This window comes from Pteropus medius, unplaced genomic scaffold, assembly GCF_902729225.1.
Source record: "Pteropus medius unplaced genomic scaffold, Ma_sr-lr_union100, whole genome shotgun sequence".
Classification (NCBI taxonomy): domain Eukaryota; kingdom Metazoa; phylum Chordata; class Mammalia; order Chiroptera; family Pteropodidae; genus Pteropus; species Pteropus medius.
The window spans coordinates 45190-60984 of record NW_024353788.1 but is presented as its reverse complement, the minus strand read 5'-3'; the positions used below and the strand labels follow the sequence as shown (position 1 = coordinate 60984).

General features: G+C 42.7%; 2 protein-coding genes and 1 pseudogene across 14 annotated transcripts in view; 2 read left to right on the top strand and 1 right to left on the bottom strand.

Annotated features, from left to right (window-relative positions):
* The window catches only part of GABBR1 (gamma-aminobutyric acid type B receptor subunit 1), a 35775-nt gene extending 25084 nt beyond the window's left edge, over nt 1–10691 (top strand). For 6 of the 13 annotated variants that reach the window (XM_039851209.1, XM_039851204.1, XM_039851212.1 and 3 more), the window contains 3 exons: nt 267–395; nt 595–738; nt 1500–2896. In XM_039851209.1, coding sequence (XP_039707143.1) covers nt 267–395; nt 595–738; nt 1500–1673 — 447 coding nt within the window. In that variant the 3' untranslated portion in view covers nt 1674–2896. Of the gene's footprint in view, nt 1–266; nt 396–594; nt 739–1499; nt 2897–3373; nt 3415–3538; nt 6198–10383 lie in introns of those variants that run through there. The other 7 variants (XR_005650356.1, XM_039851205.1, XM_039851207.1 and 4 more) reach the window with 7 other exon arrangements.
* LOC120593397 (olfactory receptor 2H2) lies at nt 9153–15452 on the bottom strand. The gene is made up of 2 exons (XM_039851216.1): nt 15336–15452; nt 9153–10439 (listed from the first exon to the last, which is right to left on the bottom strand). The coding sequence occupies exon 2, from the start codon at nt 10283–10285 to the stop codon at nt 9296–9298; it is 990 nt and encodes a 329-aa protein (XP_039707150.1). The 5' UTR covers nt 10286–10439; nt 15336–15452; the 3' UTR covers nt 9153–9295.
* On the top strand, nt 11831–11949 carry LOC120593415 (uncharacterized; annotated as a pseudogene).
* Nucleotides 15453–15795: the final 343 nt, after the last annotated feature.

The following is a 15795-nucleotide window of genomic DNA, read 5'->3' as shown; positions in this document are numbered from 1 at the left end:
TGACTCCAGGACTGTGAATGTGTGTATAGAGATCATGGGAGCTCCTGCCTTGAAGGATGGGTTGACCTAGAACTGGAAACTGCTTTAGGACAGTTTATTTAGGATTTTTCTTAAGCTAGAATTGAGGATGACCCCAAGTTTGGATCCTTTTGAAATGGAAAGTTCACTGGGAACCTGACCTCACAGACTCTATCCTGGGGAAAGAAAACCTGAGATCTTATCTGAGCCTGCAAATCTGAGACTCCCTAAACACACTCTGCCCCCAGGTCTTGTGCCTCATCACTGCCCCCGTCACCATGATCCTGTCCAGCCAGCAGGATGCAGCCTTTGCCTTTGCCTCCCTCGCCATAGTTTTTTCCTCCTATATCACTCTGGTTGTGCTCTTCGTGCCCAAGGTGAGGTTCTGGGTGTTCTCCCACTCTCTAGCCTGTGCCCCTCTATCCCTTCTTCCCCTCTGCCCCCTCCTCCCACTTCTTCCCTTGTTTTGGGCTGAGTGTGTCCCTCTTATTTTCATTCCTTTCAATTCCGATCCACCGTCAGCTAATTGACACAGTCCCTGCTTAGTCATCCCATGTCTCAAACATTCGCTCCCAGATACGCAGGTTGATCACCCGAGGAGAATGGCAGTCAGAGGCGCAAGACACCATGAAGACAGGGTCATCGACCAACAACAACGAGGAGGAGAAGTCCCGGCTGTTGGAGAAGGAGAACCGCGAACTGGAGAAGATCATTGCTGAGGTGCGTGCTGATGCAGGGGGTGCTGGTAGGGTCCAGGAGGCTCACATCTCAGGTTGGGTTTTATGAAGCCATGTTCGAAGTAGGGTCCAGGTACGTGCGATCTATTGAGGGAGGGTCTCAGGAGAAAACTTGCCAGGGAGTGAGTGGAGGAGCATAAGGAAAGGGAGAGTTGAGTAAGGATTCCTTCTCATGTAAAATCTAGTGTTGGCTTCATCAGGTGGAGAGAGGCTCTGGGGCATGAACTGATGAACTGCACTATTGACTTGACCCACTGGAGGAGAGGGAGTGGCCAAGGGCTGTGAGTGGCATGTTGCTGGGGCAGCTATGAGCCATCAGCAGCCAACGCTCTCAGCAGCTGGATGTTGAGCATCTCCTCCAGTAAAGGGGATCTGGGCAGGCATGGTATCCACTGTGCCCCAGGCTGTAGTTGGAGGCTAGTGCAGTGCCAGAGTGGGGGATAATCAAACTGGGTTGACATGACTCTGTGTATGACTTATTGGAAGCTGTGTACACTGGCCTTTCCCCCTCCCTCATTTTATCTACCCCCTTTATTTCCCTGATCTTTTCTTCAATTGGTGTTCCTATTACGTTCTTTTGGCTTTTCTTATTCTTTTACTGATTCCTCATTTTAATTTATCCGTCCATCTACCCTTAAATCCCCCCTCCACTGCATTTTTCTCTGCTGTTCCTCCCTTTTCCTCCTCCGTATCCTTTTATAACTTCCCCTTTTCCCACTCTCCCAATTGTTTTTCTTCCTCCAGAAAGAAGAACGTGTCTCTGAATTGCGCCATCAGCTCCAGTCTCGGCAGCAGCTCCGCTCACGGCGCCACCCTCCTACACCCCCAGACCCCTCTGGGGGTCTACCCAGGGGGCCCCCTGAGCCCCCTGACCGGCTTAGCTGTGATGGGAGTCGAGTCCATTTGCTTTACAAGTGAGAGGTGTGTGAGGGAGGACAGGCCAGTAGGGGGAGGGAAAGGGAGAAGAAGGAGGGATTGAGAGGAAGCAGGGGATCCCTACCCTCAGATGGGGAGAATGTGCTATTCCATCCCACATCTTGTAAATACACGCCCCTCCGTGAATTCTGGGTTTATCTGAGTTCCAGTACCCTGGGAACCAGACTCTTTTTTTCTCTTATTTGTTCATACAATTTTATGTCACTACTTCATAATCTAGTTGGTACCTTGCTTGAAATTTCTCACTCCTCAGCAGCCTCACCACATATACCTTTTCCTTCTCCACACTGCCTCCCAAGATTGTTCCCTTTGGTTGTGTGTTTTTCTGGGGCAATTAAGGGAGAAGAAATGGGGACAGATTTGGGAGTTGCTTCCAGTGGATAGTTGGTGAGAATCCTGAACAAAGGAAGGTACCCCTGACTGAGATGGATAGATGGACCTATGAGGTGGGAGGCGGTGTCCCTTTCACACTGTGATGTCTTGTGGGGAAAGGTCTCCCTGAATCTCAATAAACCAGTGAACAGTGTGACTCAACACCTGTCCCTTACTGTGAACAGAGAGGGCTTCAGTCCACGGAGGGAAACTTGGAGGGCTCCATGTTAATGGAAAGGCACTAAAGGGGAGGGATAGAAAGAGGTGTTTTAGTAACTCTTTGAGGGCTTAGCAGGGCAAAACAGGACACGATTAGGGCTGAGTGATAACATTAATGGTTAAAAGTGTAGAGTCAGACTACCAAAGTGTTAGATTCCACCACATGCAAAAAAGTTCCTTAATCTCTATTCTCCATGTTCTCATTTGTGAAGATAATAGTAATCATTATCTATCATCATCACCATCATCATCATCATGACACATTACTTTGTAGGCTGGATGCAAGGACTAGTGCTTAGGATGGTTCTTGGCCCATGGAGTATGTTGGGTAAATGCTAGCCACTGTCACTACTGTTTAGTGAGTTCTCTAACAGTGATGGACACATATTGGGAGCCTGGAGCATGTGGCTGAACAGACGTGAGGACTCTTCTTCCTACGAACTAAGAACAATAATAAAAAATGTTGACTGCTAGGAGAAAGTGGATGAGATGACCCGTGAGTGCTTCCAACCTTAAAAGTCTTTGTCTAAGAACTCTGGGCATCTTGGAAGGGTTTCCTATCCAGAAGGAAGAAAATACTGAACGGCCAATGAAAATAAAATGAACAAACTTGCCTGGGATTTTTATAATTCTTTATGCCCTATTGAGGAAGTGCTTTATTTTTTTAAAAAAGTTAGTTAATTATTATTTTTTTTATGGTGACATTGGTTAACGAAATCCGGTAAGTTTCAGCTATACTTTTATTTACATTGTATGTTCACCTCCCATAGTTAGATTTCTTTCTGTCACCACATATTTGACCCCCTTTTACCCCATTTACCTCCCTGCTACCTCTCCACCCTGCTTTCTGGAGGAAGTGTTTTTCTGAAGCTCAACTTTTGTCTTTCCTTTTGGCACTGTGTGATTTTTGCAAAAGAGCTGCAAGGGTTGGATAGGCCCTGTCATTTCATTATCCTATTTCAGAGCCAATTTCTGAAGTTCCATGAAAGCATTGGTGGGTTAAATCTTAGACCAGTACTTGAAAACCATTCCACTCTGATTATCTGCCTTGGACCATTTGGACTTAATTTAAGTTTCCCCTCTTCCCACAGTGGAACATTCTCAAGGCAGGGGGAAGAAGCCAATGGAATAGGTAAGCCTGCAGTGTGGAAAATGAGCAGTTGGCTTCAGAAGCAGCAGCGGGAGCTATCTATATACCAGCCCTGGGTAGGACCTCAAAGACCAGAATTACCATCTCACACTTTCTTTGCTCTTAGGTGTGGTGTAAGTTACAAACAAAGGATCAGAAGTTCTGCTGTGGCCAAGGGTGAGACAGACATTCTTTTCTGGCAGGAGTGCAGAAGCCAGGCCAAATAATAGGTCTGGCAGAGGCTCCTGGTGGAATGGGGAAGTGTTGCCAGGTGGTGAGACCACCTCTCTCTCAGCAGTTCTGGGAGGAGTCACTCGGCATCTCCAGCCCTGCCTCTATCAGGATGTGATTCACCTTCAGGCTTCAGATCTCTTTCTGACTTCGGAGCACCCTGGACTCTATAGACTTTCTGCTAGGCCTTGGCGGCCCTGCTCTGCCCTGACAGCCTCTTGTCTCCCTGCTCTAGTCACTTACTGATAAAATTTCATGAGCACTTTGCTGTTATGTTAGTTTTGTTATCTTTTCAATCAACAAGTTGTGATCCGGAAAGTTGCTGAGACAGACACTATACACTAGGCACTAGGGGTAGACCCATGAGCAAGATAGGCTTTTATGAGGTATACATTTTCAAAGTGGGAAGATGAAATAAGTAAGCAGATGAAACAGATGAACAAGATAGCTTGAGAGAGCAACCAGGAGTGTTGGGCATCTCGTAGTTACCAGCTCTGATGCTCATGGAAGCCCTGTAGGGAAAGTGTATGTTCATATCTGTTACCTGGCAAAAAGACTGTCTCAGGGTGAGGAAGGCTCTTGTCCAGGGTCACACAGCTAATAATGAGTAGAGCCAGCATTCAAGTTGCGTATATTATTGTTATCTATTGATGCCTATCTTGTTACCTAGAGTAGCCTAAAAAAATCAATAAACATTATCTCTCACAGTTTCTGTGGGTCAGAAATTCAGAAAGGTGACAGTGGGAATATCTCTGGAAAATGTGAAGGCAAGGGCTGGAGTCATCTGAAAGGTCTGTACGTGGTAGGTCTTGGCTGTCAGCAGAGACAGCTAGGGCTGTCAACTGGAACTCCTACACTGGCCTCTCAGTGTGGCCTGGGATTCCTCATGACATGGTGACTGAGTTGCAAAGACAAATGTTCTGAGAGAGAGATGAGAGAGCCAGTTAGGTTGAATCTGTATTTTTCTTCTGACTTATCCTTGGAAGTCACATAGCATCACCTCTCATATCCCATTGGTCTGGGCAGTCTCAAAGCTGTGTCCAGATTCAGGGGGAGGAATCAGTGACCCCACTTCTTAATGAGATGAGTGTCAGTCACATTGTAAAAAGAACACTTGGGATGGGATAAATATGTGGTTGCCGCCGCCTTTGGAAAAAATGATCCACCACATCTTGTCTGCCTAATCCAAAGGAAGTGTTCACTCTACTTCACCACACTGTCTACCCTCCCAAGCTGATCACCCAGTCTTGTCTGTTCACTGACTTTCAGCTTCTTACTTGGCCTTCTGGACACTTCAGGGCCAGCTGTGGTCCCACACTTAGCCCTTTCTGCAACTGTGGCTCTTACTACCATCCTTTGTAATTTTAGGCCACTCTGGACAGGGACTTTTTGTTTATTCACTCAGACTTTTGAAGAAGGGAATTCTGTTACTTTGCACTTCATGGTCCATTAACTGAAGGGGAATCAAGATGAACTTCATGTCATGTGATTCCCCAAATAGGGGTGATATTCAAAACACTTTACCAGTATGGCATCCACTTACGAGGCCCACTGGAGCAAGAAAGGAAACACTAGAGACTATCACATGCAGGATTAGCCCCAGCACCACTGGCCCCATGTGGTGAGACCTACGGGGGCCAGGCACTGTGCCAGGGGCTGTGACACAGGTGAGTGAGGGAGACAGTCATGCTGAAGTCACACTCATGCAGCACAGAGTACCTGCTCATGTTTAGAGTGTAGGGGAGGAAGAATAATCTTTTTCCTCTACCCATCTTGGGTTCTCTAGCAGGGGTCCTGTAAACTAGACTGGCAAAAGATAGATTAGCAAGAGAGAAATAAAGAGAAGTTTGTGTCACACACGTACACGTGGGAGCGCCCAGTGATGAGCAACCCAAAGGGGTGGTTAGGACTGGGGATTATGTATGGTCTTAGGCTAAACAAAGGAAAAGGTGTTTGGGCTTCTGGGTGAGGCTGCAGAGGCAAGTAATATGAAGGTGATCAGGAAAAGGAGTAAATAAAGTGGTTTAGTAAGGATTGTTATACACATTTAAGTCCATGTCTTATCCATTGACAAAAAAGTTGAGTCCTTCCTCCTACAGGAGAGGGAGGGACCTCTACAAATGTAAATTTCCTTTAAGGAAGGAAAACTCATGCCTTGTTTTTAGAGCTTTTCCAGCATCTGCTTGTCCTCAATAGCCTTTAGCTCAAAATAACCCATCTGCCAAAGAAGCCTATTTTGGGGTAGTATATTCTGATGACCTTCAAAGTTGTTAATTCCACATAGGAGTTGTTAATTCCACATAGGGGAAACTAGGAAGGCTGGCTTTGCCAGGAGTGGAGGGATGCAATGGGAGCTGGGCCCTGTACATCGGTTCCTAGTCATGATTCAGTGAGCTTTTCAAGAAGTGACCTGGTGACTAGAATAGGCAACTAAAACTCTGAGGTTCTAGAATTATATCCCTTAAATGTTTCCAACTCGTGTTATATCAGGTGGATAGGTAAGCGCCCTCCCTCACGAGGCCCAAATCTTGTTGTATTAAAGCATCTATAAAGGATCTTTTTTTCTAGTTGTATTCAATTTAGTATCTTCTATAAAGTCCTAAAATAATTTATACCTTCCTCATGGTAAAACTGTGGTGTCATAAGAAAGCCTGTGCCCACCTGTGCGTGCAGTGTCAATGAGAAATGACACTAGCCTTTGTGGTGGAGAAAAATTGGCTATATTATGAATGGCGCCACCCAGGGGATCAGGAAAGCTAATGCTCAAAAGCCCAAACTCTTAGATGGCTTACAGACAAGAGGTTTTATAGGGCAAAAATCACAAGTAATCATGAATAAGGGATTGGGATTGTGGTCTCATTGATTGGTCCCTGATTAGGTAAACCATTAATTTTCATCTTCCAGTCATTTGCTTCCCTCATGGAGTTGCTTTGTCAGGTTTCAGGGAGATGGTAGGGTCGTTGGTCACTTTCTGGGATGAAAAACATCTTAACAATGTGTATTAATAGATTAACTTGGTGTGTAGGAGTGGAAGTTATACATCTTATGACTCTTATTCATTGTATGCTATTATTATTTCTGCTGTCTTGGTTATTTATCCCCCTCCCCAACAGTCTAACAGGACCTAGGGTAAGTAATTTCTATTACGATTAACAAGCTGCTGTATGACTTCCTTTCTGTGGCTTTTAGTCCAAACTAGTTGACAAACCTATTTTGTATTAAATATATTTTTTTCTGGGGATATTAATTCTCCAGCTTCATTGGTGTAACTCCTTCCCCCACATGTTCCCATTCTTATGCACAACATGCTTTAGCTCTTTCCATGCAGTAAACCAGCAAATATTTCATATTAATTTTGTTCTCTCTGCTGTGGTTCAAACCTCTAGGAAGAATTCTCTGATCTCCACACCACCCAAGCGCTCATACAGTTTATTATTTTGCTTCCAACTCAGTTGTATAAATGTTGCTTCTGTAAATTTGCCTGTGACCATCTCTATCTCCTTTGGACCTGCCGAGGACCATGATTGAGTAACCTATGTTGGATTTTCTCTTAGAGTATCCAGTAGATAACTTTCCACATTGAATTAATTTGAGATAACATGTTAGTCCTGAAGCTGATGTTATTCGTTTATTCAGCAAATCAGGTTTCATTATAACAGATTCTATTAGATGGCTTCATTTAATTGTCTGTTATAGAGTCTGTCCCCTATAGTAAAAAGGACTCTACTATACACGAACATTAGGGCCTCTGGACTTAGGAAGCTGATAAACAGGCAAAGATAATAAATTTCTCAGGTCAGTGAGAGAAAGAGGATAGAAGGGGTTATGAGGAATTACATAAGTGACTTGAAAAGTGGAATTAAGGTTAGTATTTATAGGACTGAGATTAGTATTATTAAATGTAAAATGGGGGATCTACATTGAAATCAAGAAGCAGTCTAACAATGAGGCTGAGGAGATAATAAGATTATTACATGGATGGCTAAAATGAAGATTAGGATTGAAATAGAGTTAAGATGATGTTCTGTACTGATGCCAGGGTAAATGTCGAATCAAAGCCAGTTTGTGTTGGGACTAGAATAAAGTTAGGATTTTCCTAGCTTTTCTTGTTTTATCAGCATGTACCCAAGAAGAATTTGGTATTGTTGCCACTGCCATGGAAAAGCTGGGCAATAGCAACTATGCAATTGGCCCTCCAGAGCCCTTTACATGTTCTTTGGAAAGATTCATTAATTCATTCATGTATTCGTTTATTTATAGAATTAATTGGGTGCCAATTTCCTGCAATATTCTCATTCTTACCTTCTGGGAGTATGAAATCTAGGGGGACCTAAGCCAGGAACACACACCATGAGCTGTAACAAAACTTCTTCCAAGTGGGCTTTTGTTTTTTGTGTCCGTGGGATGTTTTGAGTCACTTAATAAACTCTTATTCCAGGGAAGCAAACCTCCTTTAACTGGGGATCAAATTAGATGTATTTCTAGATTGGGATGATTTCCTCAAAGTTTATTGAGAGGTTGAGACTTCTCACTTGGGCTGGGAAGGCATTATTTGTACCAAAAGTCAGGGTTAACAGAATGGAGACTTGAGTCAGTCCTCCTGGGTCCAAATCTCTGACATTTTAAAACTGCTACTTAAACTGTCTGATTTAGTTTCTGTATCTGGAAAAGGATAATAATATATGCGTCATACTATTGTTATAGGGATTAAATGAATCAATGCATATAAATTACTTTAAATGGTATTTGGAATATCATAATTACTATATAAATACTTAATAATAAAATAACAATAGAATAATTGTCTTTCTGAGCAGAGTACAGGGCTGGTGACCTTGGAGATGTTTTAGGTCAAGAGTCAGGGATGCCATACACAATACCATATTTTGCCAATAGATGGCAGTAAGGCCCCCATTGTCAAAATTGTCCCGACAGCCTAAACATTAAAACATTTTGGTCTCTGAGCTGTTTGCCTGCAATCTTTTGCACTGTAAAAGGAGAAATGCTAGGACTGAAGAAGTTAAATTTTCTCCCTAAGGTTCTGATCTGGCTTTAAGCCTAAGGATGTTGGGAAATTTGCTTAGGGCATGAAAGCAACAGTGTGTTTGAGAGGTTGCCTGACTGGAAGTCATGGGGCCTGGTTGTTAGTTCTAGCACTGTATTCTTGGATGACTTTCTGAACTTACCTGGGCTTCAGCTGCCCCGCTCCTTGCTGTTATTTGGGGAGATAAAATAGAACGAGAATGCAAAACAGACATAAAGAGGTAGAAAAATACTTGAAGGAAAAGCAAAGAAGATATGGTAGGAATTAGAAATGGAAGTGAAGAAATAGTGACATGGCAAGGGAACTGAGATAGAAATAGAAACAATATAATTAAGCACATCAAAGATGAAAAGCATTAAAAATAGAGAAAATAGAAAATATTCAATTTGATTCATATAATGTTTCATGTAGAGATATGTTCTTCTTACCATCTTTTCAGTGTCTCCAACGCCCCCCTACACACACAAGAACATACATGCATACACATATGGCTGCCATTCATTGTTGTGACATGACGAGTATGAGGAAGGCAGAGGTGTGGGGAATACTAACTCCCTGACAAAAGCGTGAAAAATCTCTCAATTTGAAAGCACATCAAATAGCTCTCCCTCAGCTCTTCCTGGAGTCCCTGGCCTTCCCCAGCAACCTTCTAAATGCCCTCTTTACCTCCTTGTTCCTCAGGGTGTATATGAGAGGGTTAAGTAAAGGAGTGCCCACTGCATAGAAGAGACTAAAGAACTTGCCCCTTTCTTGGGCATAAGGATTTTTGGGTTGAAGGTAGACAGCAATGACTGAGCTGTAGAAGAGGGTGACCACAGTGAGGTGAGAGGAGCAGGTGCCAAAAACCTTCCTCTGCCCTTTTTCAGAGTTAATCCTTATTACTGCCCGGGCAATGGCACCGTAAGAAACAAGGATGAGACTGAGGGGCACAACTAAGATGAAGACACTGGCAATAGCCATTTGGATTTCATTGTATGTGGTGTCCCCGCAGGAGAGTCGAATTAGAGCTGGGACCTCACACAAAAAATCATCTACCTGCCGGTGGGAGCAGAAAGGCAGTTGGAGAGTGGGTGGTGTCTGGACCACTGACTCCACCAGCCCAATGACCCAGGCCACAGCTGCCAGCCGCCAGCACAGGCGAGGATGGATGATGGTGGCATAGTGGAGGGGCTGGCAGACAGCCACATAGCGGTCAAAGGCCATCACTGTTAGAAGGATGCATTCAGTGGTCCCCAGGAAGAGGAAGATGAAGAGCTGAACAGAGCAGCCCAAGAAGCTGATGGTCTTTTTTGGGCCCCAGAGGTTGACCAGCATCTGGGGGACACAACTTGTGGTGAAGCAGAGGTCCAAGAAGGAGAGATTGGAGAGGAAAAAGTACATTGGCGAGTGGAGCCTGGGGTTTAGCACAGACAGCAGGATGATGAGTGTGTTTCCCATCAGAGTCAGGAGGTAAGAAATCAAGACAACCACAAAGAGGATTCTTTCCAGTCTTGGATGTGCAGAGAAGCCCAGAAGGAGGAAGCCCCCTGGGGAGCTTTGGTTCACCATGGCCCGTTCCTGTCCAGACCCAGAGGGGTCAGAGTTGTCAGACCAGCGCATTCTAACCTGTCTTATGAAAACTCACCCTAGGTACTTGGCAAGTCATACCAGGCGGATGTTTCTCTTCCTCTTCTTCTCACTCAGCCTCTCTTTCCCAGGTACATCACCACTGAGAAGCTCCTCTCTTTCCCTGTTCCTCTTGGTCAAATGTTGTCTAGTGGGAGTGAAGAAACCATAAATGTGATGGAAAACAGATGAGCTTCACGTTGGTACTTCAGACTTACAGATTGAATGTAAAGGAAGTTGATGTAAAACATGGTTTAATGAACCAATTAATTCTGCTTACATTTACTGAGTGCCACTTTGTTTTGAGCACTATTCTAAGTGTTGTATTGTCCCTAATGTATTTGTTGGAAGAACTAGCAAAGTAATATATTTTCAATAAATTTTCTGATTATAAATCATCTCTGTAGAGCTGATCATTTCCCTATTGATCAGATAAATTTTGTAGAACTATTTATTATGTTTCATGTATTTTATGCTTCTCTATTTGTAAGGGAGCTTATCAGAGATAGACCATTTCAACTACAGGAGAGATTTTCCCTTTGTGTCTAGTGCCCCTTGCTACTTTTCACAAACAGATTAGTTTGATTGCCTAAATCACTGAACCACAGTCCTGGTTGGGGGAACTGATTCACATGCTCAGTTCCTGCCATGAGAAGCTAACAGGCAGGAGGTAAGGGTGGCCCCATGCACACTGAGATCACTGAGGAGTTCACAGATACATTCTCAAAGACTCCAAGATTTAAAGGCCAGTAATACCAACATACTGAGTGAATGAGAGAAAATGTCAGTAAGGTGAAGACCAGTTTGGGTGGATATATCAGGGAAAGATGATATATCTTCCTAGGGGAGGTAACTGAAGTATTGAGGCATAGCAGGCCAACTCAGAGATGGGGTGGGAAGCTGCAACAACTCTGGCATTTGAGAGATAAGGACTTAGGGTTTCATGGTTTTAGAAGATTTTTGGAAAGCCATTGAGGTGAGATGGTGGGGCAGCTGGCAAAGGTGCCCTGGGAGCTTACAGAGTGGTATGAACATTTCCCCATAACAGGGTTCCCATCTGAGTTTAAGCTCCACTGCATCGCCTTTTTGCCAGGAATTTTTGCTCTGTATCTTTTTTGGTTTGTTCTTTCTTTTTCTCCCAATGTTCTTTTCTCCCTTATAAGATATATTTAAAAAATTTTCCATATTGTTTTGTATTCAAACAAAAGTATGAGTAAAGCAAATTTCTATAGTTCAAAGAATAAAGTCAACTCTTTGTATGCTCACCAACCAGATTGAAGAACTAAACAAATGTTTTAAGTATCTTGAAAGCTCCTGTATGCCCCTCTGTTACTGCTCACATTACCTACCCACCAAGATGTAACCACTGTTCTGAATTATACATAATTATTGCTTTGTGTTTTTTTGAGATATATGTCGTATATTGTAAAGTTCACCCTTTTAAAGTGCATAATTTAGTACTTTTTAGTATATTCACAAGTTGTTCAGCCAATACTATCAACCTCCAGAACTTTTCACCATTTCAAAAAGAAACCTCATGTTTACAACCAGGCCATCCTGAACATGCCCAATCCTGTCTGAACGTGGAAGCTAAGCAGGGTTGGTCCTGGTTAGTACTTGGATGGGAGACCACCTAGGAAGACCAGGTGCTGCAGGTATAAAACAAAACAAAACAAAACAAAACAAAAAACACCACATGCCCATTGGCAGTCACCCAGTCCTTTGTTTTCTTTCTAATATATAATTCTTTGTAACCCTAAACAATAGCCAACTGTTTTTTATTCATCCATCAACTATTATCCCAATCAATTTTTTTTTTGCATTTCTAACTTTCTCATTCTCTTGGTATTTCACTCCCTTTCTTTCTCTGCCTTAATACTGAGTCTCTTTAGATTACTTCTTCTTTAGTGACTCTCCCCCTTGTCACTCTTTTGATCTCTGTTTTTCCCACTCTTTCATTTACCATTTTTCTGCTAGTTCTTTTCCCTCTGACACATTCATTCATCAGTTTATGCATTTATTCATTTCTTGAGACCCAAAGAGGGCCAACATTGTGCTAGGAGCCAGGGCAATGGATGTGTGTGTGTGTGGGGGGCGGGGGTGGTCAAATCAAAGGAGTTTATGATAATGCAATGATTATTACCTGTTATTTCTACTTATGTACCAAGTATTGGTACCAAGCAGTTCCTTGATCACCTGGTTCTCGTAGCAACCCTACAAAATAGATATGATTGTCCCAATTATATCAAGAAGTGAACAGTCTAAGAGAGGTTAAATAACTTGGCTAAGGTCACCCAGCCAGTAGGTGCCAGGGCCAAGATTCTGAATTCTGTTTAACTTCAAATCTGGTGTTCTACTATTGAGGACATGCAGAAACTGATGTTTCCTAGGAAAAAAATGAGCTTTTTTCTTACCCTCAGTCAAATAAAAATCTCTTCTGCTAAACCACATCATGTAGGATATAAATCTAAAAGCAACAAATAAACATGACAAACAAACAAAGAGTCATGGATGTAGGCAGTAGACTATTGGTTACCAGAGGGGAGTGGGACAGGGAGGAGGTAGATGGGGTAAAATGGGTCAAATATGTGGTGACAGAAAGAAATCTGACTATGGGCAGTGAACACACAATGCAATATGTAAATTACTCACTGTTGAATTGTACACTTGAAACTATAGGATTTTGTTAACCAATGTCACCATAATAAATAGAGAGAAAAAAAGAAAAGAAAAGAAAAGGAAAAAAGGAAATAAAGAAAAGTTTCCTACCGCTGATACCCTGGTTTGCAGGAGAAATTGGTTTCTTGGCTTCTACTACATAATCCAATATACCTTGTGTTATTTTGCTGTTGCCTTGATGTTTAGTTTCCAACAAAACTTTCTCCCTCTCTCTCTCTTTTTTGTCCATCAATAGGAGATTCATGCAACAAAATCTTAGATGAGAAAAATAATAAGAGAAAGTTTAAATTAAATTTATTTGCCCCAGAAAAAAGAAAAAAAAATCTCTTCTGCTTTCAGTGATGACAAAACTCAGCCTCCATTTGGATATCAAGAGGAGAGTTTAACAAAGTAAAGAGGAATGTGCATCCTTGAATGGGCAGTTAGGTCTCAAGTAATAATAAGGATTGCTTACTACCAGATACCTTTCAAAGAACATGTTCATGTGATGTGCCGGAGCTGGCTCATGCTAGCTCTGAATTGTTAAGTTTTCAGGAATTTTATGAGACAAGTATTAAACCATTGGTAGCTTGGATCAGCCACAGCAGGAGTATTTATACGACAGAAACAGCAAACATTTCAAATTAGGGCTCTGCACCCCCCTAACCAAGCTGGTTGTTAAACATTTACCAGCACACAACAGATTGTCCCTTACAACAACTCTGTGTGTTGTCTTCTGTTTAATATGAATAAATTGAAGCAAAGATAGTTTAAATAACTTGCCCAATGCAAGATAGGTAGTAAGCACCAGAGCTGGTATTTCAACCCAAGTTGGCTGGCTGCAGAGGCTGTGCACCAACCATGACCCACCATATCTTTGTAGGGAAGATGAAGCCAAGGAAGGTCAGAGGTATCTCTTTGCTGTGGAGCTCCTTATGAACAACTTTCCCTCTCACTCTGGGGAAAAGTTAGACTGTTTTAGTAGCAGAGGAGGTAAAAAGGTTTATATGGTGTGGTGGTAAAGGATGGGATCCCTGGACTCCCATCCCATGGAGAGGAAGAACTCATTAAGTCTGTTAAGATCCCTGAGTCTTACAGCCCACAGACAATTAATTAGCCATTAATTATTGTAGGGGTACAGGAGAATATCTAGAGGCAATAAGCCAGCAATAGTAATTACTGTGTTAGGTGAAAAGTCACCCACTACTTCTCTCTGTCTATAGGAAGAACAAAGTGGTCTCTCTACTCCACCACCTCCAGAGAGCCCCTGCAAAGCTTCCAGATGTTCCTACCAAGCTTCTGACTCAGCCATTCAGGATCCCACTTTATAAAGTTCTCAGCTTCCTCCTTTTCTATTTAACAATTCTTCTGGGTTGGACCACACTGTAGTAACACGGAATTCTAAAACCCTAGGGTTGGAAGAGCACTTAGGGCATTTAGTTTAATCCTCATATGACATAGCTGAATCCTTGTGCCTCTCCCTCATTTGAGTGGGGTTATATGGGGTCAGCTAATAAATGGCGTCTCAGCCCAGGTCCAAATCACAATGGATTTACTATGTCCATGGACTGACCCAGTAGTCATTTATGCAGTTCCTGGGTATAAAATCGGAATGCACACACTCAGTAGTTAACAGAATCTCCACATTGGTTCCTTGGTCTGTGGAGTAAGAGATATGATAGTGGGGAGATTCTTTCCCAAGTTTAGCTTTTTGAAATTCTTTTGGTTTCAGTTTATATCACAGTATATATTAGCAATCTCTGATAGTTTTCTGGCAAATAAACTATTAATGAATGAGTCAGGTAGGGAGTGAATAAGGAGCAGGGTATTTATAATTAACCTAGTTTAATTTTTATTCTGGCTTCCACTTTGTTATGGCCATTTTGCCTGGTGACTAATGACGAGTGCTCAAACTAATTCCTACTGGAGTGTAAATTTGTAGTTACCTCTGTCCTGAGCCTACTACAGCTTAAAATTCAACACACACACACACACACACACACACACACAGACACACACACACACACACACAGACACACAGACACACGCACACGCACACACATTCCAACACACAATTTATTTATTTATTTGAATAGATAAGCATGCACACATGTAACATTCAAAGGACAGACAAAGATAATACAGTAAAAATCAGATTTTTCTCCCATGTCTATTCTTCTTTAAGCTACCATTTCCTTTTCCTAGAGATAACATTTGTGACCAATTTCTAATGTATCCTAGCAATATTGTATGTATATTATATTGGTGTGGGTCCAATCAGGAGACAGAAACCACACAGTGATTCGAACAGAGAAAGTTAATATAAAACATCATTAAGCTATGACAAAAGAGTAACCATAAGCTGTAAAGAGAACTCTTTAGGTACCTAGGGTTGAGGAGAGTATCCAAGGAAGGACAAAGTTGGGATTCTTCAAGTCTGGGATTCAAGTCTCACTGGAGAAGAGGTGGTAGCAGAGAAGTTCACTGGTTTGCTCAGTCCCAAGCTTGTCCACAGTTGCTGAGCAAGGAGGAAGCAATTCTTAATGGGCACAGGCAAACCATAGCTGGCAAATGGATGTATGAGTGTGCAGAGGAAGTTGGGGTGCCACTGTAAGCAGGAGGATTGGCGGGCTCAGTGTCTGAGTTGGCAGAGCTGCAAGAGAAAAACTTTCAGAGGGTAGGTGATCAGAGGGAGTTGGGGTGTGGGGGAACACCTGGAGTGCAAGTTATCTATCTATGCTGTGAGAAAGTTGGGTTGACGTTACGAGATTGTCAAGGAACTACATATTCTGGGTAAATGGCTGGGGCAGAGCACCATTCGATGTCCTCACATCTGCTCCATGGAC